The 23,655-nt window shown below is 38.2% G+C and overlaps 1 protein-coding gene across 2 annotated transcripts in view; it reads left to right on the top strand.

Annotated features, from left to right (window-relative positions):
• The window catches only part of LOC137645879 (type-1 angiotensin II receptor-associated protein-like), a 51,539-nt gene extending 43,364 nt beyond the window's left edge, over positions 1-8,175 (top strand). The window contains exon 6 of one of the 2 annotated variants that reach the window (XM_068378891.1): positions 5,783-8,175. In XM_068378891.1, the coding sequence (XP_068234992.1) occupies positions 5,783-5,910 (128 nt within the window). In that variant the 3' untranslated portion in view covers positions 5,911-8,175. The remainder of the gene's footprint in view (positions 1-5,782) is intronic. The other variant, XM_068378892.1, reaches the window with a different exon arrangement.
• Positions 8,176-23,655: the final 15,480 nt, after the last annotated feature.

The following is a 23,655-nucleotide window of genomic DNA, read 5'->3' as shown; positions in this document are numbered from 1 at the left end:
GAGAGAAGTTCTCGGCTTGGGAGGTCATGCCTCTGCCCAGATAGACTTCTCAATTCTGGTAGACTCTCCCTGGCGCCTAGCCAGGAGACGCTCCAAGTTGTTTACAGGTCAACTTCTCAGCTGTTGTCGAGCCTTTGAAGTTTTGCTGTACTATTATGTCACGCATAACAAGGCTTTCAGGGATGGTAAACGGTTCCGCCTCAGTCGCTAACCCCGTCTGTTGCCACACCTGCTCCCGTAGACCCTAATTGGGCTTTGCTGCAAGACATGCAGTCCAAGCTTGCGTCCTTGATAGAGGACTTAAATGCGGAGAAGAACCTTCTGGCCAACAACCTTCCAACCGGTCGGTTGTGCGCCCTGTTGACGCTGAGGTAACCTACTCGCGTCTGCCAGTTGAGGTGGTTCCTCCACCGATGCGACCCAGTGTGGGTTGCCAGCCGCACGTTGACGTTAAGCGACGCTCAGAGGTGGTTGTTGACGTTCAGGACGTTCAACAACCTGCAGAGGTGACTTGTTGTGACGCAGTGCGTCAACCTCAGCAACCCGGTAGGGTGTTGACTGCACAACCCAGACGGTCTAGACAGTTTCGGGTTGACGCTGTACTTCCTCGCGCTCCCATGGTTGTTGACAGTTCACAGACTGTGCAGCAGTTCCATGATATTGCGTCCGGCTCCGTCACGCATCCACCAGTGCGACCGGATTCAGCGAGTCAGACGTTGCCCACTCCGTTGCCGTTTCCTCATCAGTTTCGGATGAGGAACCCTCTGATGAGGACGTTGCTGAAAAAGACGATCAGCCCCCAGCCCTGCTATCCATCCAGAAGATGCTGAAGAAGGAACACTGGCCAGTCAGGCTGTGGATGAGTCTGGTAGGGACGCTGTCATCCGTGGATCAATTTGTGTCACTAGGAAGACTATACCTCCGTCCTCTTCTATACCATCTAGCTTTTCACTGGAAAAAGGACAAGACGCTAGAAGCGGTCTCGATCCCGGTTTCCGAAAAGATAAAATCTTGTCTGACTTGGTGAAAGGACTATATCAACCTAAGAGAGGGTCTTCCCCTGACTGTTCAGACTCCCAACCACGTTCTCTTCTCGGACGCATCGGACATAGGCTGGGGTGCGACATTAAACGGTCGGGAATGCTCAGGATTATGGAACTCGAGTCAAAGGACAATGCATTTCAACTGCAAGGAGCTACTGGCAGTACGTCTGGCCTGGAAAGCTTCAGGTCTCTCCTTCAAGGCAAAGTGGTGGAGGTGAACTCGGACAACACCACGGCTTTGGCGTACATCTCCAAGCAAGGAGGGACCTACTCTCTGATGTTGTACGAGATCGCAAGGGACCTCCGCACCTGGTCAAAAGGTCTAGACATATCACTAGTAACGAGGTTCATCCAAGGCAACTTGAATGTCATGGCAGATTGTCTCAGTCAGAAGGGACAAATAATTCCAACAGAATGGACCCTCCACAAGGATGTATGCAAGAGACTTTGGGCCACCTGGGGCCAGCCAACCATAGATCTCTTCGCAACCTCGATGACCAAGAGGCTCCCAATATTTTGCTCACCAATCCCGGACCCAGCAGCAGTTCATATAGATGCCTTTCTCCTAGATTGGTCACATCTAGATCTATATGCATTCCCTCCGTTCAAGATTGTCAGCAAGGTACTGCAGAAGTTCGCCTCTCACGAAGGGACAAGGTTGACGCTAGTTGCTTCCCTCTGGCCCGCGAGAGAATGGTTCACAGAGGTACTTCGATGGCTAGTAGACGTTCCCAGAACACTTCCCCTAAGGGTGGACCTTCTACGTCAGCCACACGTAAAGAAGGTACTCCAAGGCCTCCACGCTCTTCGTCTGACTGCCTTCAGACTATCGAAAGACTCTCGAGAGCTAGAGGCTTTTCGAAGGAGGCAGCCAGAGCGATTGCTAGAGCAAGGAGAACATCCACCCTTAGAGTCTACCAATCGAAGTGGGAAATCTTCCGAAACTGGTGCAAGTCAGTATCCGTATCCTCGACCAGTACCTCTGTAACTCAAATAGCTGACTTCCTCTTTTATCTGAGGAAAGAACGATCTCTTTCAGCTCCCTCTATCAAGGGTTACAGAAGCATGTTGGCATCAGACTTCCGTCACAGAGGCTTAGATCTTTCCAACAATAAAGATCTACAGGACCTCCTTAAGTCTTTTGAGACCACGAAGGAGCGTCGTTTGGTTACACCTGGTTGGAATTTAGACGTGGCACTAAGATTCCTTATGTCAGACAGGTTCGAACCGCTACAATCAGCCTCCCTGAAAGATCTCACCTTAGAGACTCTTTTCCTGGTATGCTTAGCCACAGCTAAAAGAGTCAGTGAGATTCATGCCTTCAGCAAGAACATCGGATTCTCATCCAAAACGGCTACATGTTCTACAACTTGGTTTTCTAGCCAAAACGAGCTGACTTCTCGGCCTTGGCCAATATCGTTCGATATTCCAAACTTATCGTATGGTTGGAAATGAACTAGAAAGAGTCTTATGCCCTGTAAGAGCTCTTAAGTTCTATTTAAAACGAACTAAACCTTTACGAGGCCCGTCTGAAGCTTTATGGTGTTCAGTTAAGAAACCATCTTTGCCTATGTCAAAGAATGCTTTATCCTATTTTATCAGACTGTTAATACGAGAAGCTCATTCCCATCTGAATGAGGAAGACCAAGCTTTGCTGAAGGTAAGGACACACGAAGTTAGAGCTGTCGCAACTTCCGTGGCCTTTAAACAAAATAGATCTCTGCAAAGTATAATCGACGCAACCTATTGGAAAAGCAAGTCAGTGTTCGCGTCTTTTTATCTTAAGAATGTCCAGTCTCTTTACGAGAACTGCTACACTCTGGGACCATTCGTAGCAACGAGTGCAGTAGTGGGTGAGGGCTCAACCACTACAATTCCCTAATTCCATAACCTTTTTAATCTTTCTCTTGAAATGTTTTATTATTGTTTTTGGGTTGTCCGGAAGGCTAAGAAGCCTTTCGCATCCTACTTGATTTGGCGGGTGGTCAAAGTCATTTCTTGAGAAGCGCCTAGATTAGAGGTTTTGATGAGGTCCTGTTGTATGGGTTGCAACCCTTGATACTTCAGCTCCTAGGGGTCGCTCAGCATCCTAAGAGGATCGCGAGGCTCCGTAAGGAAGACGTACTTTAAAAGGCAGAGTAATTTTTCAAGTCGACTTCCTTACCAGGTACTTATTTATTTTATGTTTGTTATTTTGAATAACTGCTAAAATGAAATAAAAAATCCTTAGCTCATAATAATGTAAACAATTATTGCTGGTCTCTACCCACCCTCCTGGGTGTGAATCAGCTTATATAATCACCGGCTAAGTTTAATATTGAAAAATGTTATTTTTATAATAAAATAAATTTTTGAATATACTTACCCGGTGATTATATATTAAAGGACCCTCCCTTCCTCCCCAATAGAGACCCAGTGGACCGAGGAGAAAATTGAGTTCTGTGTTTACATTGAGTACTGAGTACCTGCCCGACAGATGGCGCTGTTGATGTACACCCCCTACCTGTATAGCGATCGCTGGCGGATTTTTAACGTAGAGTTTCCTGTCGAGCAACAGAGTTGCAGCTTATATAATCACCGGGTAAGTATATTCAAAAATTTATTTTATTATAAAAATAACATATTTTTTACTTCAAAACTGAATAACATAGAAGCGCTGGCACTCCTTGACATTAATTACCATTGTGTTTCATTACTTAACTAGATGCACTTACCTATTGAAAAGAACAAAAATGGAAATTTTTTAACCTGATTATCAAATAACGCACTTTAGGGTCATTCGTTCATGTAGCCTTAATTGATATATAGAAAATTTATACAGCTTTTTAGTACAGTTTTGAGTTTCTATTTTTATTCTTCAACATACAAGTTAAACAACCAGGTGGTTTGGCCATGTTGAGAGAATGGAAAATGGCTGTCTGCTAAAGAAGGTGATGAATGCAAGAGTTGATGGGAGAAGTACAAGAGGAAGGCCAAGGTTTGGGTGGTTGGATGGAGTGAAGGAAGCTCTGGGTGATAGGAGGATAGATGTGAGAGAGGCAAGAGAGCGTGCTAGAAATAGGAATGAATGGCGAGCGATTGTGACGCAGTTCCGGTAGGCCCTGCTGCTGCCTCCGATGCCTTAGATGACCGCGGAGGTAGCAGCAGTAGGGGATTCAGCATTATGAAGCTTCATCTGTGGTGGTTAATGTGGGAGGGTGGGCTGTGACACCCTAGCAGTACTAGCTGAACTCGGTTGAGTCCCTTGTTAGGCTGGGAGGAACATAGAGAGTAGAGGTCCCCCTTTTTGTTTTTGTTTCTTTGTTGATGTCGACTACCCCCCAAAATTGGGGGAAGTGGCTTGGTATATGTATGTATGTATGTATTTTTATTCTTTGGCAGTTAGGTAAAGAAACATCAACATAAGTCAGTCAATGATTTTGTCCCAGCTGGGATCACCAGCGTGTTAATATAATTTAGGGGTAAACCCTGATAAACTGAAATTCTGGAGAAGGAATATGAACATTAGGTGAGTGTAGAAATAAGGAATTTTATTAAAATATTGTTTTTCCTTTCCCATTTAGCTTTTTTTTTTTTTTTATTAAGGATAATACAGTAGAACCTTGCAGTAACGGACACTGCTATTACGGACTTTGGATATAACAGACTAAATCCAGATAACCAAAGTAATGTTAGGTTGGCAACAGATACCGTAAGAAAAATAAATAGTTCAGAGATATTTATATTCATTTACTGTATATTTATCTATATAAAGGTAACAAAACCATTTTTACCATACGGTATTTATTATTGGCATACAGTATCTTCATGATAAATAGACTACAGTATTCTAGAAATAATTCTATATCAATGAAGTCTACTCTTTTTCTATGAGAGCCCATCTAAGAAAACATAATCATAATCAGCTGATTTCAAGTAACAAAAAGCATTCTTAATATAGTAAAGGTGAAGTTATTACAAATATTACTGTATCTTTATATATTCAAAATAAACTAAATAAATCCATTTCTATATCATGTTTTTTCCTAAATAACACCCAAAAGGAAAACCATGGTTTGCTACTTTCATTACCAAACACAACAAACAAATGCGTTTACACATCAAATTAATAACTTATGACTAATAGATTTTAGTAAGCTGTATGTAAACTATGGTAATCTATAACTTATTGGTATTTGTGCATTATTTAGTGTAAAGATGTTTTAAATAAGTAACAAAATTACATATTCAAACCCAGCTGATCAAATGTAAACGTCATCAGGTGATTTTTTTCATTAGCTGATTAAAGGATATGTGCAGATATAAATAAAAAGCTCGGTCCTGGAACGTGTTATGCTTGTATCTCAAGGTATTACTGTACAGTATAGTAGACCTATAGCGTATGCAATTTAGTACAGTATGATTTTGCTTGATTTTATACTTTGGGACACATCGTTCAGATACATTGGACTATCAGCGGTAACGGACACGGTAATGGAGGTTAAACTATACAGTAATTGAATTACATCACAGGTATCATTATGCGAATATCCAAAATTGTGAACTTTTAATCCGCAGACTTAGAGGGATACTTGGATAATTTTTTGTTTATTATTTTTTCCTATTTTACTTGAAATAGATGGAAAAAAACATAGCCCTTAAAGGGGAAACATGACTGAAAAGTTTCAGCAATGGTGATGGATCTTTATACATAATTCCATGTGCAAATCCTTTTGCATCTACTAAATTTAATTTTACAGGTGGGCGACGGAGCCCCTATGAAGATATTGATCAGCCTTCCCAACAAAATCCTTCCACCACTATTGACACAGATCATCTTGGAGCAAAGCCTGCAACTTCGCCAAATGAAGCTCTTTTCACTACATAAACTGTCTTTGTATGGAGATAAGATGGTTATCAAGAAAGAAAAGGTGAAGCCTGCTCGGGAGTACCAAACTGTTTTCATTCCCAGAGTTTATGTTATTGTCCATCATTTTTGACAAATAGACTGTAGTTAATATTAGGATGGAAAGGTTCAGTGAGAAATTATGAACATGTTCCCACAACTTACTGTGTTTAGCATTTCAAGTTTTATCATAAGAACTTAAAAATTTATATTTTTACTACAGTTCATTAATTTTAGTAAATACAAAGCAACATATTTTATCAGACTCGAAGAGCAGCTATATAAGAGACAAATTTTCAATGTATTGTTCTTTTTCAGAAGTTAGTCATTGATGTTATTTTAGTTCTTATACTATTGTGCATTCCTTCAAAAAGTTGAGTATGTCCTTTTAGCATTTGTCAGTGTACAGGTGTAGCACTGGAATAACTTTAAATCAAAATATTAAGATGAAGTGCCAGAGTTTGAGTGAGCTGCCTGAGTGGAAGCTTTTCTTACCTTGAAATTTGTACTTGTACTAGGAAACGTACTTGTATACTAGGAGATCTACACCATACAGCAGTACTTAGTTTATACAAGCACCTGGCACATAAATATTTCATAGTAGCCTATAGCACTTACAAGGTGGCCTGATGTATTTACAGTTCAGGACAGATTTAGATTTGCCTTGTTCAGCTGGATGCTTTCATATGCTTTGATATATAAAAAGTATTTTGATTTTTAAAAGATGAAAAGTTCCATTGTCGATCAATTTTACTGGAGTTCTAGTCGGGTTTTATCATTTTATTATGGGTATCATATATACATTCCATTATTTCCTTGGAAAACAGAAATAGACATGTCAATAGATTATAAGATAAACAATTTTATGAATGGGAATATTCTTTAGTAGATTTCTGACTTCAGCCACCATATTAATTTTGACATTACACAGTACGGTTTATTTCCATTATTTTTTTAAGTAGTTCTTTTGATTCTAATATGGTCTGTCAGCCTTGAGTAATAGAGGGGAAATTCTAATGAGTATATTTTTACATGATTTTGTTATTATCCTTGCAAAGTATTTATGGTTATGGTGCATAAAATTTGCTTAGATATTTGTTATAACCGAGTGCCCATGATTTTGAGTTTTCAAGTTTGCCAATGCTGGATATCCTTAACTTTTAAAAACCTTGCATTGTTATGCAACACATGAAATGTCACTTTTTAGAGTTGGATATTATCTTGTATACTTTAATCACCAACTTTACGTCTTGGGATTGATCAAGGTCTTTGAATGAGTCTAAGAGGGATATTAGGACTATTTATTGTGTGTAGGCATGAGTATGTTTTTTCTGTTAGGAATGTAAAGGGAAATGAAAGACAGCCACTTGCATTTTGAAATAGGCATACTGTATGTCAATGCCAATTCTAGAGCCTAGATTCTCCCATCCTAGAAGACCTTATACACAAAAGGAACTCATTCAAAGTTAGTCGAAAATGAGGTTTGAGTACAGCATTGGTCATTGACAAGGTTAATGGACGGAATTCTGTTCAAAGTTGATGTACTCTAACCAGAGTGAGTTTTGTCATATAAATACTTTGTGAAAAATACTGAAGACTTATAACCTCCATTAACTGTCAAGAGTGTATCTTCAGTCAATATCTATGTAAACACATTATTCAGAGATGTGATTGAAGAAAGCTTGTCAAGGACTTCTAGATCACCAAGGTTGCTATTTTTTTACATAAAAAAGAATGTATCTTTCATTTTAAAAAAGGGCACAAGCCAATGCTGGAGCCTAGATCCTTTCTTCCTGAAGAACAAGAAAGAAACTGAAGGAATGATAATGGCTGCACAGGATCAAAGCGTAATAGACAGAGCTAACATTTCGTCATTTTCAAATTATTATTATTGTTATTTGAGCTATACTGTATTGCATTTATAATAATGGTAATAATAAGAATGATTATTTTTACTATTTTGTAATTATCTGAGGAATGTTTATCATATACAAGTATGTAGACAAACTTTCTCCATGAATGGACTTTAATTATGAAGTGATTACTTTGCAATTATCAGGAATATTTACCATTTGCAAGTATGTAGACAAACTTTCTCCATGAATGTACATTTATTATGAAGTTAAAAGTAAAGTATTATGCTATGAAATAAACCGAATTTTAATGATAAAATATATTATTCATATGCTTTCCTGATCTTCATATTGCTTCTCAGATGCTCGGTTTGATCGACACTTACCAGTAAAATTAAGAAATTTTCCCATTTTCTTTTCCTTCAATAAGTACATGCCCTTAACAAAGGGATGGAACCTTTTAGCAGTAAGTGGTAAGAAACCCAGTATTGCCACCCCAGATACTCTGTTTCTTCAGTTTCAAAGTCTGAATTATCCCTGCCTCTTGATACCCTGAGTTGTTTGGGAGGCGGGTGGGCATGTATATGAACTTCAGGTGAGTGTAGAAATAATAAACGCTGCTGCTTCCGCTGGTTGCCTTGGTGACCGCTGAGATAGCAGCAGTAGGGGATTCATTATATGAAACTTCATTTGTAATGGATATGGGAGAGGATGGGCTTTGTTACCCCAGCAATATCAACCAAACTTGGCTGAATCCCCTCGTCAGGAAGGGAGGAGATCCCCAAAATTGGAGAAAATGCCGTGATAGATGGAAAGAATAGGTAGATTATTAAAGAAAAAATTATTTCTATGAACCTCCCCGGATGTTGGTATTGCTGACTCCCCCACACTGTTGGAAAGTGGTGCGTAATTGAAAGAGAGAGAGGGATAATTATAATTATAAGCAATTCAACCATATTAAAAGATTACTAACCTGGTTCTAATTTGGATCTAATTCCTTGTGAGCTTCTTCGACCAAATTTCAACCAGAAACTACATTTTAGGTCAGTGGGCAATTAGTGACCCTAATCCCATAGAACTAATTAGGGAAACTGCCTTTTGTTTTATTCAAATACAATTGTACTGCTCTTACTGCACAAAGAAAACTTTTCTGCTGAACTGCTTTCATCCAGGTTTTGTGAAGGGATGTGAAAGAATTGAGGCTGACTCTAAGCCTTTAAATAAATTTTGGCTCTGAAGGAAGGTAAAGGAGACAAAATCATCTTGTTTTCATCAAAGCCTTCTTGACAGACAATACTTGTAGTTCACTTTAGACGTTTAGCTGAAGTTAATACCAGCAGGCCAAATTCCAAGAAATTGACCTTACTGCTGCAGGCCCTTCGGTACTTAACAACATAATACAACTGCTATAATACCTGAAAGGGACAGATGTAATCTCAGATGTGTAAGCCCAGAATCAAGCATAGATCTATATCCCTTAATGGCTGGAATTGAACGTTTATCATAGAAAATTAATTGAAAAAATTTGATTATCCAATTTAGGCTTAGTCATTGACAGAACTCTTAAATTTGCACAAAATAGAGATCAACATTCCATTGTCTTCACAAAGAAATATTGGTAGATTGTCTTTTAGAACCTACTGTATTGTATACAATTGAAGGCTTTAAAAAAACATTTTGTTTCTGAGGTTAAGGTGTAGTCTCCACTCAGTCATATGCAGCACGGATGGGTTTGGATGAATCAGCTTTAAGAAAGTGCTTTTGTGCATAATGCCTTTGTAGAGCAACTTTCTTGGACACACTGACAATAGGTACCACAGATCTGTGAACTATTCCCTTTGTGGCCAGAAAGGAGCTAATAGCATCATCTTGCTGTTCGCAGAAATCCTGAACTTGTTTGATACCTGTTGAACCATGACAAACAGTGGGACTTATTATAAGTAAAGAGTTCTTATTTCATGAGAGTGGTACTAAAATATCTAACCGACATCTCAACACATAAGAGATAATTAGAGGATTGGAAGTACTTGCATAACGAGAGGAGAGATATAAGAATCCAGACTGCCATCTCGGTTCAAGCCCCTAAAAGTCTAGTTGCCTAAAAGATTGAATAGAAATGTGGGAGACCCATGTTATCTGTTGGACAAAGTAAATACAGAATTCCAAGCTTTGTGAAAATAACTTGGATCTGTTAGATACTGTGTATCACTAGACTTTTCAGAAGTGCATCAAAACCACTAGCTACCACTTAAGGCATTAGAATAGGGTCTGAAAATGGTGGTTTAGACCTGAAAAAATGTCCTTAACCAAAAACTAATGAATTTCTGAGCTACCGAAAAAGATGTTACTGTATTGGCATTAAAATCCTAATATAACAAAAACCTAGTTAGACTAGAAAAACTAAAAATGGAGTAGAAGCAGAGTCATTATTACCTCAATAATCAACAAGCCTAGCCTTCAAAAACATTAAAATTAACTGCAAAGAAAAGTTTAAAAAACCCTTCTAAGCTTGTTACCTCAAACAGCAATTGATAATTTTACTTGTAAACTCTGAAAAAAAAATGTTTATGTTTAATAGGCCTAATATTGTGCTTAAATGAGACCATTATACAGTGATACCTCGGTACTCGACCATAATCCGTTCGAGATCCGTGTTCGACCTCCGATTTGTTCGAGTACCGAATTTTTTTTCCCCATAAGAAATAATGGTATATATTCTATTCCGTTCCCAAGCACTCGAACAGGCCCAAAATATTAATAAAACGTGTACCTAAACAACAATAATTATCTAAATGTGTATGAAATTGGTCAGAAAATCCTATAAAACAATTTTAAACCATTTACTGTACTAAAATAAAACAATTTTAAACCATTTTCTGTACTGTAGTGAACATACCTTTGAGCAGCGGTTCGGTGGCATACAGGGATGGATGTGGAGAGGATGGAAGGGGGAGGTTACTGCTTGGAAGGAGAGTCCCCTTCCATGATGTGGCGGGGTAGTTCTCCTTCAGGAGTTGTTTCTCTCTCCAATGAAAGGGTGGGCAGATCTATTTCAGGGGTTTCTTCTCTTCTTTGTCTCTTCTTTGGAGGAGAAACAGGCTTTGATGTAGCAGCTTTCTTTTCTTTTGTGAAAAACTGGTCTATTGTTAATTGTTTCTTCCTCCTCTGCAGTATTCTTCGAAAATGATACATGACACTATCATTAAACATATGCACTGCCCGGTTTGCTACTGCAATTTCTGGGTGGTATTTTTCAGCAAAAGCCTGCACATCTGCCCACTTGGAACAAATTTCATTGATGAGAGAACTTGGAACATCCTCCCTTACCTCATCCTCTTCTGAAGATTCCTGCTCCACAATCAGATCCTGCTGCTGTTGTTGTTGCAGGTGCAACAATTCCTCCACAGTCAACTCGGTAGAATGGCTTTCTACAAGCTCATCAATATCATCCTTGTCGACCTCAAGCCCCAAACTCCTGCCCATGACAACAATTTCCTCAACGACATCAGTGTCATCAGAAATTACAGGGGTAGCAGTGCTTGGACCCGCCTCTGGTTGGAAACCTTCAAACTCCCTCTCTGTGACACATGATGGCCACAGCTTACGCCAGGCAGAGTTCAATGTCCTATAGGTCACACCTCGCCAAGCTTGGTCAATCATGTTAACAGAGTTGAGGATGCTGAAGTGTTCCTTCCAGAATTCCTTTAGGGTCAACTTCGTGTCACTGGTCACTTCAAAACACTTTCTGAAAAGGGCCTTGGTATAGAGTTTTTTGAAGTTTGAAATGACCTGTTGGTCCATGGGCTGGAGTATGGGAGTAGTATTGGGGGGCAAGAATTTGATTTTGATAAAGCTGTATTCTTCTTTCAAGTCATCCTCGAGACCTGGAGGATGTGCAGGAGCATTGTCCATAACCAGAAGACATTTCATTGGCAAGCTCTTTTCAATGAGGTAAGCCTTAACCTGGGGGGCAAACACTTCGTTTATCCACTCAGTAAAGAATTGTCTTGTGACCCAAGATTTAGTGTTCGAGCGCCACATAACTGGTAGTGCACTTTTACAAATATTATTTCGTTTGAACACCCGGGGGTTGTCCGAGTGGTACACTAACAAGGGTTTGATCTTGCAATCGCCACTTGCATTTGCACACAGCAACAATGTTAGCCTATCTTTCATTGGCTTGTGACCTGGCATCTTCGTCTCGTCCTTGGTAATGTACGTATTGGCTGGCATTTTCTTCCAAAATAACCCAGTCTCATCACAATTAAAGACTTGTTGTGCGATCAAATTTTGTTCATTTATGTACCGATCGAATTCCCCCACGTATTTATCGGCTGCAATTTGATCCGAACTAGCTGCCTCCCCATGCCTAGTAACACGATGAATACCTGTTCTATTACGAAACTTTTCAAACCAACCCCTGCTCGCTTTAAATGTAAATGAATCACTTTCACTGGTACTCGGACTTTTCTTCACTAATTCTTCATAGATATGCAACGCTTTTTCACAAATGAACGCTTCACTAACACTTTCCCCGGCCAACTGTTTTTCTTTAATAAATATTAAAAGCAACTTTTCCATCTCCTCAATCACTTGTGGCCTTTGCTTAGTTACCGCCGTAACTCCCGTTGCAACATTCGCCTTCTTAATCATTTCTTTATGCTTTAAAAACGTAGAAATGGTCGACTTCGCCATTCCGTATTCTACCGCTAAATCGGACACTCGTACACCATTCTCATATTTCGCTATAATTTCCTTCTTCAACTCGATCGTTGTTCGCACTGTTTTCCTCTTCTCCTTCCCCTTAACACTCATTACTTTCTTGGGACTCATTATGAAAGCTAAAAAAGCAATTAAAAGCACTGAAAATCACTAAATCACAACGAATGCTGATCGCGCGTTGTCTGAGTGACGCTCTCGAGAGAACTGATGCTTCCCGAACAAGCGAGAGTGGCCGAGATGGCGCGATCATCACAAAGCCCATGCGGTCGTCACGTGTTCGGCTGGTCGAGTACCGAATTTTTGGTCGAGCACCGCAGCAAAAATTTCTCGAAAATTTTGGTCGAACTCCGAATTGTTCGAGTATAGAGTCGTTCGACTACCGAGGTATCACTGTAATGAAATGTATATTGAGATTAGTTAAGCTGTCTGGAGACATTGAGCGAAATCCGGGACCAGTACGTCCTAGATTTCGTCAATGACGTCTTCTGTATTGCAATATTCGTGGTCTTCATGCAAATATCCAAGACCTTACAGTTGCGTCCAGACAGTATGATATTCTTTTGTGCTCAGAAACTTTGGTTTCTATTTTGAGGCACTCATCTGAGCTCCTTATAACTGGTTTTAAGAAGCCAATAATGTTGAAACGTGATGGCATCCCTAGGGCCAGGGGAATGGCAGTGTATATTAGGACCGAGTACCCTGCTTCTCATAAGTCCTGCTATCAATGTGGATGTCATGAGATTCAGGTAATAAGAGTTTGTGGCAGGCATAACAACTTTTATTTGTGTTCGATCTACCGGAATCCAGACATGGATGATTCTATCTTCTATTGTCTTCTTACCATTATGGCTAAGATACAAGAAGATGATAGAAAGGCTTCTTTTGTCTTTGTTGATGATTTTAATGCTCACCATAGGGAGTGGTTAAGTTCTATCTCTTCTACCGATCGCCATGGCTTAAGAGCCTTAGACTTTGCCTCTGAATCAGGCTTTGCGCAAATCATAAATGAAGCTACTCACAGGTCTGGTAATTGCTTGGATCTCGTATACACTGACTCCCCTGGCGTTATAACTAGTAAGGTTGGTTCTCCAGTCGGGACATCTGATCATGCCTTGATTTCATTATTAGTGAAGACTGAGCAGCCTGTCCCTGATATATCATATTCTTGTAAAATTTATATGAAATCCCAAGCAGACTGGAGTGGGATTTTGCATGATCTTTTGTGCTTGAATTGGTCACAATTATATAATAATGTAGATACTGTTGTTCCTTTGAATGAGAATCTAGTCAACATAATTGATAGGCGTATCCCTTCTCGTGTGCTAAGGTACCGAGTTAAGGACAAACCGTGGTTCAAGGATGATTGTAGACGTGCTTATTTGGAGAAGGAGGCGGCCTATCACCTTTGGAAGGGTAACAGATCAGATTTGACCTGGAACAACTATACTCTGCTTCAAGCTTTTGTTCAGAGAGTTTATGCCTCAACTGAAAAGGAGTACAACCATAAAAGAAACACTTTCTGGTACAACTCAGGAACATAAATGGTGGTCTACCCTTAAATCTGCACTCTTTGGTGTTGATGCAACAGTTCCTCCTTTACTTAAACCAGATGGCTCAGTCACTCACTGTCCAAAGGAAAAGGCAACCCTTTTGGCTGATGTTTTTGACAGTAAACAGAGTAATGAAACACTTGAACTTCCTCATTCCTGTTTTCCTGAGGCTAAACTAACTAGGTTAGCTTTTCGATCTCTTAGGATTAAAGCTCTGTTGGTGGACCTTGATGCTTATGGAGGTGTAGACCCAAATGGTATTTTTCCTTTGTTTTTTTATAAAGACAGCAGATTTCTTAGCTCCAAAGTTATCTGTTATTTTGCGCAAGTTAGCAAGAAGAGCTTTTAGCACTTGTTGGAGAATTGGTAATGTTACTCCTCTATGTAAATGTGTTTGTGGTAGTCCCACTGATTACCGCCCAATTTCCATAACTCCCATATTATCTAAAGTTTTTGAGCGGCTTCTAGTGAAACGTCTAATAGGTTTGCTGAAAGTAATCATCTACTCCCTAGTTTGCAATTTGGTTTTCATAAAGGCTTTGGAGCATGTGATGCCCTTCTTACAATCTCCAATGCTGTACAGAAATCCCTTGATTGTGGTCGGGAAGTTCGTATGATTGGCCTTGATTTTAGTTCTGCCTTTGACCGCGTTAATCATGAGGCCCTTGTTTTCAAACTGAAACAGTTGGGAGTGGGTGGGTCGTTTCTTATCATTATTATTCATTTTTTAAGTAATAGATCTCAAAGAGTTGTTGTTGATGGGCACCCTAGTGATTATCGGAATGTGATATCCAGTGTTCCACAGGGTAGTGTTCTTGGCCCATTACTTTTCATACTATATACACATGACATGTGGTTTGGCCTAGAAAACAAGCTTGTTGCATATGCAGATGATGCTACTCTCTTTGCATCAATTCCATCCCCTGAATGTAGATCTGGGGTTGGTGAATCCCTTAATAGAGATTTAGCTAAAATTAGTGCATGGTGCAAATTATGGGGTATGAAGTTGAATCCTAACAAAACTCAAAGTATGATTGTAAATAGGTCAAGGACGGTGGCTCCTCAACATCCGGATCTCAGTATTGATAATGTTTTTTTAAATTTGTATGACTCTTTCAAAATTTTAGGTGTTATTCTCGACAGCAAATTTACTTTTGAGAAACATATAAGGTCTGTGTCTTCTTCAATTGCACAAAAAATAGGCTTATTGGGAAAGTCTTTCAAGATTTTCGGTGATCAATCTATTCTGAAGGTGTTTTAATTCTTTCATTCTACCTTGTTTTGAGTATTGCTATCCTGTCTGGTCTTCAGATGCTGATTCTCATCTTAATTTGTTGGACAGAAACTTACGGTCTATTAAATTTCTTATTCTTGATCTAGATATTAATCTCTGGCACCGTCGTTCAATTAGTTCATTATGCATGTTGCATAAGATTTTTCATATCTGTGACCATCCTTTACATTCAGATCTCCCTGGACAATTCTATCCTGTTCGTAATACTAGGCAGGCAGTTAATTCTAATAGCCAGTCCTTCGCCATCATGAGGCTCAATACTACGCAGTGCTCTAGAAGTTTTATTCCAGCTGTGACCAAGTTGTGGAATGATCTTCCTAATCGGGTAGTTGAATCAGTAGAACTTCAAAAGTTCAAAGTTGGAGCAAATGCTTTTTTGTTGACCAGGCGGACATGAGTCTTTTTATAGTTTATTTATGATATATTTGTTTTTGATGTTGTAAATAGTTTATATATGACATGTCTGTTTTGACGTTGTTACATTTTTTAGAATGATTTATTGTTAATTAGTTCTCTTCATTTATTTATTTCCTTATTTCGTTTCCTCACTGGGCTATTTTTCCCTGTTGGAAGCCCTTGGCTTATAGCATCTTGCTTTTCCAACTAGGATTGTAGCTTGGATAATAATAATAATAATAATAATAATAATACATGATTTTGCATGCTCAACAGTTAACAGTTTGCCCGTTGAGCATGCTTGATCGTGTGGACAGGGCTTTAATAGACTAGTTTGATTCTAGTCTCAATGTCTTTGAGGTGCCAAAGATTAGAGACTAAATGAAACAAAAATAACAACCATTCTTTGCAATACAGTTGTGATGAAAATTTTAAGACACTTATCCATAATAAAAAGAGGGAATTGAGAGATAACCATCTTTCATTTTGATTATAATTTTCTTTTTTAAGATAAAAGTTGCCAGTAACTATCTTCAATCTTTTATGTTTTGAAAAACATCTGCATAATGACTAAAATTGTGTATATAAGGTATTTTTAACCTAAGATATCAGGAGTACTTAACTTAAACCTCATTGTTTCCCCATGGCTCATTAGTGTTGCACCTATGCAGAGACTTGTGGACAAAACGCAAAGCCTATATAATGTCGCCTCAAGAAAAATAATGAAGTACTGTAATATTTATGAAGTAAACTTTTACTTATTTTTAACTAAAGTTCTCCCCTGAATAGAAGTACTGTAACCCACTATACTATTCACATCATCTTTATAGCCAGTCTCGTAAGGGTAACAAAATCACTTGTGTTAGAATTTACCCAGCTGAAGTAATCCGGTGATGAACTAATGGCCAAACTTGCAAGAAAACAGAAATGCACTGTTATCTGATAAATGGTATGATCACCCATCTTTAGTTGGTGTATTGTAAATAACAAAATTGTAGATTCAATTAGATAACAGATAAAGAGCATCTACAATCTGCAAAGCCATCTCCCAAAATAAAAGCTATGTTTAAGGGCGTTTACTTAACCGAAAGGAGGGATATAAAACTCTAAGTTACCTTTTGTGTTCCGCCTCGCAGTTTAGATGTCTAATAGAACAACTAGGTATGTGGAAAAGCAAGCGATTAGTTGCAGAAGGATCTAAAATAGTTACAAAATTCTAGATTCTATGAAAGGAACACAACACTAAGACACTGAACATTCAGAACTGTTACTGGAGTAACTGTGTTACTAAGAGCTTTATTATTTTTACCAGCTAAGCTACAACCCTAGTTGGAAAAGCAGGATGGTATAAGCCCAAGGGCTTCAACAAGGAAAAGTATCCCAGTGAGGAAAGGTAATCAGGAAATAAATATACTACAGTAGTGATGTTCAGTTCCTTTGTAACTGTTTCAGGTGTGTGTTAGGGAGCCCAACATAAAGTGTAATGGCTACTCTTTTGACTATTTCAATGCTATGACCAAGAGCCACGGTACTCTTGGTGAAGTGAATAATTTTTTAAAAGCTCATTGCATTAACCCTCAAAGGTTAAAGTGTCCTAAGTGCGATTCGGAAGTAACTTTTAGGGAAAACCAGCACATTTTCTACTGCAACGCTTCTGTAAAGATTTCCAAGACAAAAAAGGACGTAGGTGTCAATCATAAGATAAGGAATTATTTGTGATTTATGTTATCATAATGTAAGGATTTATTTGTGATTCTTTTAATTTGTGACCTGGGAAGGGAGGTCCATGGACTTATCATTCCCCAGCTAGGTCTTTGACCTGGGAAGGAAAGTCTGGGGGCTCGCCCCTCGGTTGGGTCTAGGACCTGGGAACTACTAGATTAGGTTTGTTAGGTTCTGTGGCCTTTTACAAATCTTGAAAGTGTTAAAATGATCATTTTTTTTTTTTTTTTTTTTTTTTTTTTTTTTTTTTTTTTTTTTTTTTTTGCACACCCAAAGTCCTAGGTTGTGTCTGTCTGGAAGTGGGGGTCCATAACGGTAGAACAGCTTATGTGCAGTGGAAATAAAGGTCAAATTTTGTTGAAAGCACATTATTTACTGAAGGAAAAGCTGTTTTTTCTATTAAAAATGTACTGTGTTGTTCTATAATTTTACCCAAGTTTTCTTTTTGCTCTTAGAACTGTTATCTTGATCGGCAACCATTGAAACATATTTTCCAGTAGTAGTTCAGAAAGCCACGCACTCTACAATGATTATTCAAGTCAGTATTGCCTCAGACACAGTACAGAGAGCGAATATGGATCATGATCTCCCAGATACAATAACTGAACATTTAAAGCTGTAATGGCTAAGAAAACTAAGTGAAGACATTTCAATGTGCAGTATGAAAACAAACTGGAGAATGTGTGATTGTAGCTGAAACAACCAAGAAAGTGAAGAGACAGAGTATCTGGTGCTGCAGTTCTAGGTGCCTTATCACTTACTGCTAGAAGGTGCCATCCCTTTAAGGGTATGTATTTATTGAAAGAAAAGAACCTGGGAAAATTTTTCAATTTTACAGGTAATTGTCAATTAAACCTAGCTTCTGGAGAAGAAACAATATGAAAAAGAGGAGAGCTTCATAGAAATAAAGATTTTGTAACTTGAATGGAAATATGATTCATGATTATAGTACTGTATTTGTAGTACAGTATTTATCAACACTAATTAAAATTCACAGGAAATTGTTATTGGGAGGGCCTTAATGAGAGAAAAATAATGCCTAAGATTAAATTGATATGAAAGACATATACAGTACTGTGCTGTTAAGCAAATGAGATATAATCCTCTATTATATGCTTTTTCTATAACCTCAACATGCCATTAACCTCTAACTTTTAAGTCTAAATTTGTGTACTATGTACATTATTTAATATACCTCACCCAAAATTTGTATGCTTAAAACCATACTTTTAAAGTGGCAGCTTCTAGAGGGAAATGCATAGAATTGCAGGGTAGAACCGTAAAACTGTTCAAATGACTTGGCATTGAGTGTGGTTGAAGCATTGAACACCCTGAAATGGAACAAAAAATGCTGTTCTGATAAACTGATTAGCTTGCTGATTTCAGTTTTACCAAACAAGAATCTTGTGTTGGGTACCTTATTGATATCAAAGGGTTAGGAGAAGGGAGAATGGTTATTGTCCCATGACTGGCATGGTACTGACTTTCCTTCCATGTTGTAACACTACTTTTGATTGAGGTGTGGAATCTCATCTTCAGCACTAAGTATTTTGTCTTTTGTTTGGTGATTGCACTACTGACAGCCAAAAGCATGAGGAAGGTATTTAAGTCTTAACCTATTAAGCATCCCATCCAGACCACCTTGCTGCTAACGTACTGTCATGCATTTTTTGCAGTTAGTGGCCATTTCACTAATAATAGTTTTTCAAAGTTTATATTCATTTTTATGCTTATAATTCATATTTATAGTTAAATGTAGGTATATTGATTAAATATTGGAATAAGAAACAATCAATAGTACTATTATTCTATTTGAAAATGAATGAAAAATATACATCTATGCATTGTTACTGTATTCTTTTATCAATGTCAGACTCATATAGTATTTCAATTTATTTCATCTAAAGAATTACAAGGTAGAGCATGCTAAGTATTCCAGTATTGATAGTGAGATCAAAAGAAAACACAGGAAGGACTGGAGAGAATATTTAGACAGTAAAGCAGATGAGGCTGACAAAACTATGAATTCAGGAAGTGGCTACAGTGTAAGAATTGCTCATGGAATTATTAATGAAATCTCGACTGGGGCAAAGAAGCATATACCCATCAAAAAGAAAGATGGCTCTATTATAGCAACAGAAGATGGAGAAAGACAACGTTGGGTGGAGCACTTCAGTGAGGTTATGAATAGGAGATATGAAGGAAATAATTTGATTGATATACCTGAAGCTGATGAAGACTTTGATGTGCCCGTGACTGAATTCAGTGTGTTTGAAGTTGAAGCGATCCTAAAAAACTAAAGAGATGAAAAGCCCCTGGATACGATGGAATGCACCAGCCAATTTTATGGAGAGTCCTGCGTTATTATGGAATTCCTCTTAGATATGTAAATTTGATTAGGTCTACTCATGAGCATAGCAAGTGCAAAGTTATTGATAATGGAGTCTTATCAAATGAATTTCCCGTGAACAGCGGAGTACTCCAAGGGAATGTGTTGTCACCTATGTTGTTTATCCTCCTCATGGATTTTATGATGCGTAGAACAGTCAGAGATGGTGAAGAAGGATTGGTCTGGATTAGTAATAGGAATTTAGCAGACCTAGAGTATGCTATATGATGCTGTCCTTGTTAGCAGAACACCACAGGATTTGCAATGCTTGCTTATCAGAATGCATGAAATATCACACGAGGTTGGGCTGAAGATGAATAGAAGAAAGAGAGAAATGATGAGAACGGAGTATGCAATGGAAGATGAAATGTCATTGGAAGGAGAAATGATTAATGAGGTAGAATCATTTAAGTATTTAGGAACTATAATCTCCAATATAGGGTCTTTAGAATAAAAGTTTTGTGAAAGATTGAAAAAAGCAAATCAGACAATGGCTAGGTTAAGTAAAATTTTGAAATGAAATTGCCTGAAATTACATATGAAATCCAAACTATATATCAAATTAGTGAGATTGGTGTTACTCGACGGATGTGAGTCATGGTATGATAATGAAACAATCTCTAATAGATTTAGTACATTTGAGAATAAAGCCCTCAGAAGGATATTGGGAGTTAAATAGCAGGACAGGATTAGAAATGAAACTATAAGAGAGATTACTCGAGTGCCATGTGTGGATGAGACCATGATGAGGGGTAGAGGGAGATGGTTTGTGCATGCTCTTCGTATTCCCCAAGAGAAATTAGTTCACCAAACATTCAGCTGGGCTCCACAAGGCCCTAGAAGAGTTGGAAGGGCCAGGGCTACATGGCTGAGGACTATGAAGCGCGGAGTAGGAGATGATGAATGGAGAAGTATTGAATTAAAAGCTCAAGATAGAGACGACTGGCGAAATTTAACAGAGGCCTTTTGTGTCAATAGGCGTAGGAGGAGATGATGATGATGATGAAAGAAATACACCTCTTAGTTAGGCCGGTCATTGTGAAAGAAGCAGAACAAATTACCCTCTTTACATTAACGGCCAAAGTGCACTGAAAGGAAACCAGGCATTACCAGTTGTCTGACGTCAAGCGACCTTCAGAAAAAAAGTTGTGAGACACCATATGTTTCCCTTTACAGCTTACATATGCTGAGTGTTGCCAAGTGGTGTTCCTATAATTACTATAGGAGTAAACGTATTATTACGGAATTGACAACTTGAAACACCCATTTAAAGTCATGAACGTAATATCCCGTTGAAAGCGGTACCGAGTAGATCTTGGTGAATGTACTATTACGTTGGGAATGCTTAACGGGTTAAGTCATAGCCCCTAGAAAACTTGGGAAAAATTCTAAAGTAGCACTTCAAGGTGTTTGTTTTGTTATGTATAGATGTAATTTTGCGTGTGTATAGAAAATACCATTTGTTCCTGCACTAACTTGTTCCTGCACTAACAAACCTTATGCTATTTATATTGATTATCCTTTTGCCGGAGCTGAAAGGATAATCCCTATGAATAGCCACAGGTTTGTATTGATTAGGAAAAATACAAATTAATGCTAAATTTGTCATGTTGTAGGAAAATCAATGAGATGAGTTGATATACAGTACAGTACACTTCAATGATGCCAATGAGTTTGTATTGGTGTTCACTCGGTAGACAGTTGGAGTTAGTATAAGAGGCAATAGGACTTTTCTAACACACTTCGAAGCATAAACAATATGCGTACTGTAGAAAATAATGTACAATGCAGTGTAGCATACAGTACAATATATATCTTTAGACTTTATATGTACTTAGGTCTTTTATTTATCTTATATTCATTTTGTTTTGATTCTGTAGAATATATAAATAGTGTTATTGTTTAGTTTTCAGCTTTTATTGAGTTTCCCCTATTAAGTGCCAACATGGGCTCTTATTAATTGTATGCGGTTATATGGAAGGTATTTCACCATAAAAACTCAATGTAGGTTTGGTATCATGATAATGGTCACAAGTTGAGACATTTTGCATGGTGAAGTATAGCAATTAAAAGTACAGTATACTGTAGAGTATTTCAAGTCCAATATATATTTATTGGGCATAGCCTCTACTCCAGTGCTGTGATGTGTGGTTTATACTATAGTTTTCAAAAGCCTAATAAATTGCAAATTTATGTCAAGGATTTTAGTATAGCCTGACATAGGACTGCATGTATTTGTCTGTCCTTATTCCTCAGTTTTCCTCTTATTTTAAACCCATTAGTGGAGTTAAAAAAAAATATTACTGGGCAACATATTGATAATTTAAGGTAATTTCTAGTTATTAAAACTTTCTAAATTATATTTGAAATTACAGTATGATATTAAATAAAGCCATGGTTAATAGAAAAAAAAATATTAGGTTGAGCTATGCAAGGTTGTTGCTGCTCCATAAAGTAAGAGTCCATGCTGTCACAAGACCATCTTAGACTCACCTGTAGGGGGTAAAGATGGAACATTGATATACAGGGAATGACAACGTTCCTAAAAATTACTGGATACTGTATAAAAATCTACTATTCATATAATTCTAAGGTTACGTTCATATGACATGTCACTGCTTCACTGGCAATCATAGTTACCAGACCATGATGGATGGCAGAAATGAGTGACAACATCAAAAGTGAAAAAGCCAAAATCATGGATCGGGCAACAGACTGTGCAGACTTGTACCGTACCTTAGACCCATAGTCTCTACTGTTTCATGGTAAGTAGCCTGATAACATAGCCATGGTGAATTGCAAGATTATAATTATTGTAATATAAATGAAATATACCGGTAATTGAAACATCATAATACTGTAGCTACACTTTAAAAGAACTGTAAGGGGAATCCCATGTATAGATATTAAAGAAACTGAAATATGGTTGTGAATCAGGCTTTATAAATTAAAGTGCACATGGCAGATGTTGGTGGTTCACCAACATCTGCCATGTGCAAGTGTTTGTAGTTCAGGCAAAGATGTCATCAATGACCTCAGATGTCAGGATGCCAGAAAATTCCAATCAATCAATCAATCAGGCAAAGAACAATAACACTGGAAGACATGATTTCAGAAGTAAAATGTTTATTGTATGGCAGCTAGCTGATAACTTTTTGGTTTTGTCCCACATAAAATGTTATTTTCAAGGTTATAAATTGTTGTACAGTCTCCAAAAAGATTTTACAAAGTTGGTGGTCATTCTCTTGAACTTTAAATTTCTAAAGATTTGTTACTACTTTACTGTATATTTTTTGTCTAGTTGTGATTGCCCTAGTTTATCATAAAACGGATTTTGAGCGAAGCGAAAAATCTATTTTTGGGTGAGATAGCCATGGCGTCCTGATGGAAGGTTCCTGTTTGGTAGCTTCCTTGGGTATAAGACAACTAAGATATTCCCAGAGAATTTAACCACAGGTTATCACAGAATTCTAACTTCTGGAGCGAGTATCTCAAAGGTTTCCCTTTAAGACATCGTAATACAACAGGGGACACGCATGTCTGAACGTGCCACATAGCTATCTTCACCCCGAACAGAGTTAATGCTTCGGTGTGTAAGGGCTGAGAATAGCTGGGAGCCGTTCCACAGCTAATCTCACTCGTGGCTACTACTGATACTCGAGACGTAAACAAACGGACGCCATTGCTCTGATGACGTCACGCCCGTCTTTATCCTGACGCCAGTTGCTGCCCATCACCATGATACAATTGTGTAGGGTGGGAACAAAACTGGACGAAGTAGTAGGGAGGGTCCATCAGGAC

The sequence above is a fragment of the Palaemon carinicauda genome, chromosome 8, assembly GCF_036898095.1.
Source record: "Palaemon carinicauda isolate YSFRI2023 chromosome 8, ASM3689809v2, whole genome shotgun sequence".
NCBI lineage: Eukaryota > Metazoa > Arthropoda > Malacostraca > Decapoda > Palaemonidae > Palaemon > Palaemon carinicauda.
Note: the sequence above shows the minus strand (reverse complement) of the source record. Positions and strands in the feature narration are given on the sequence as shown.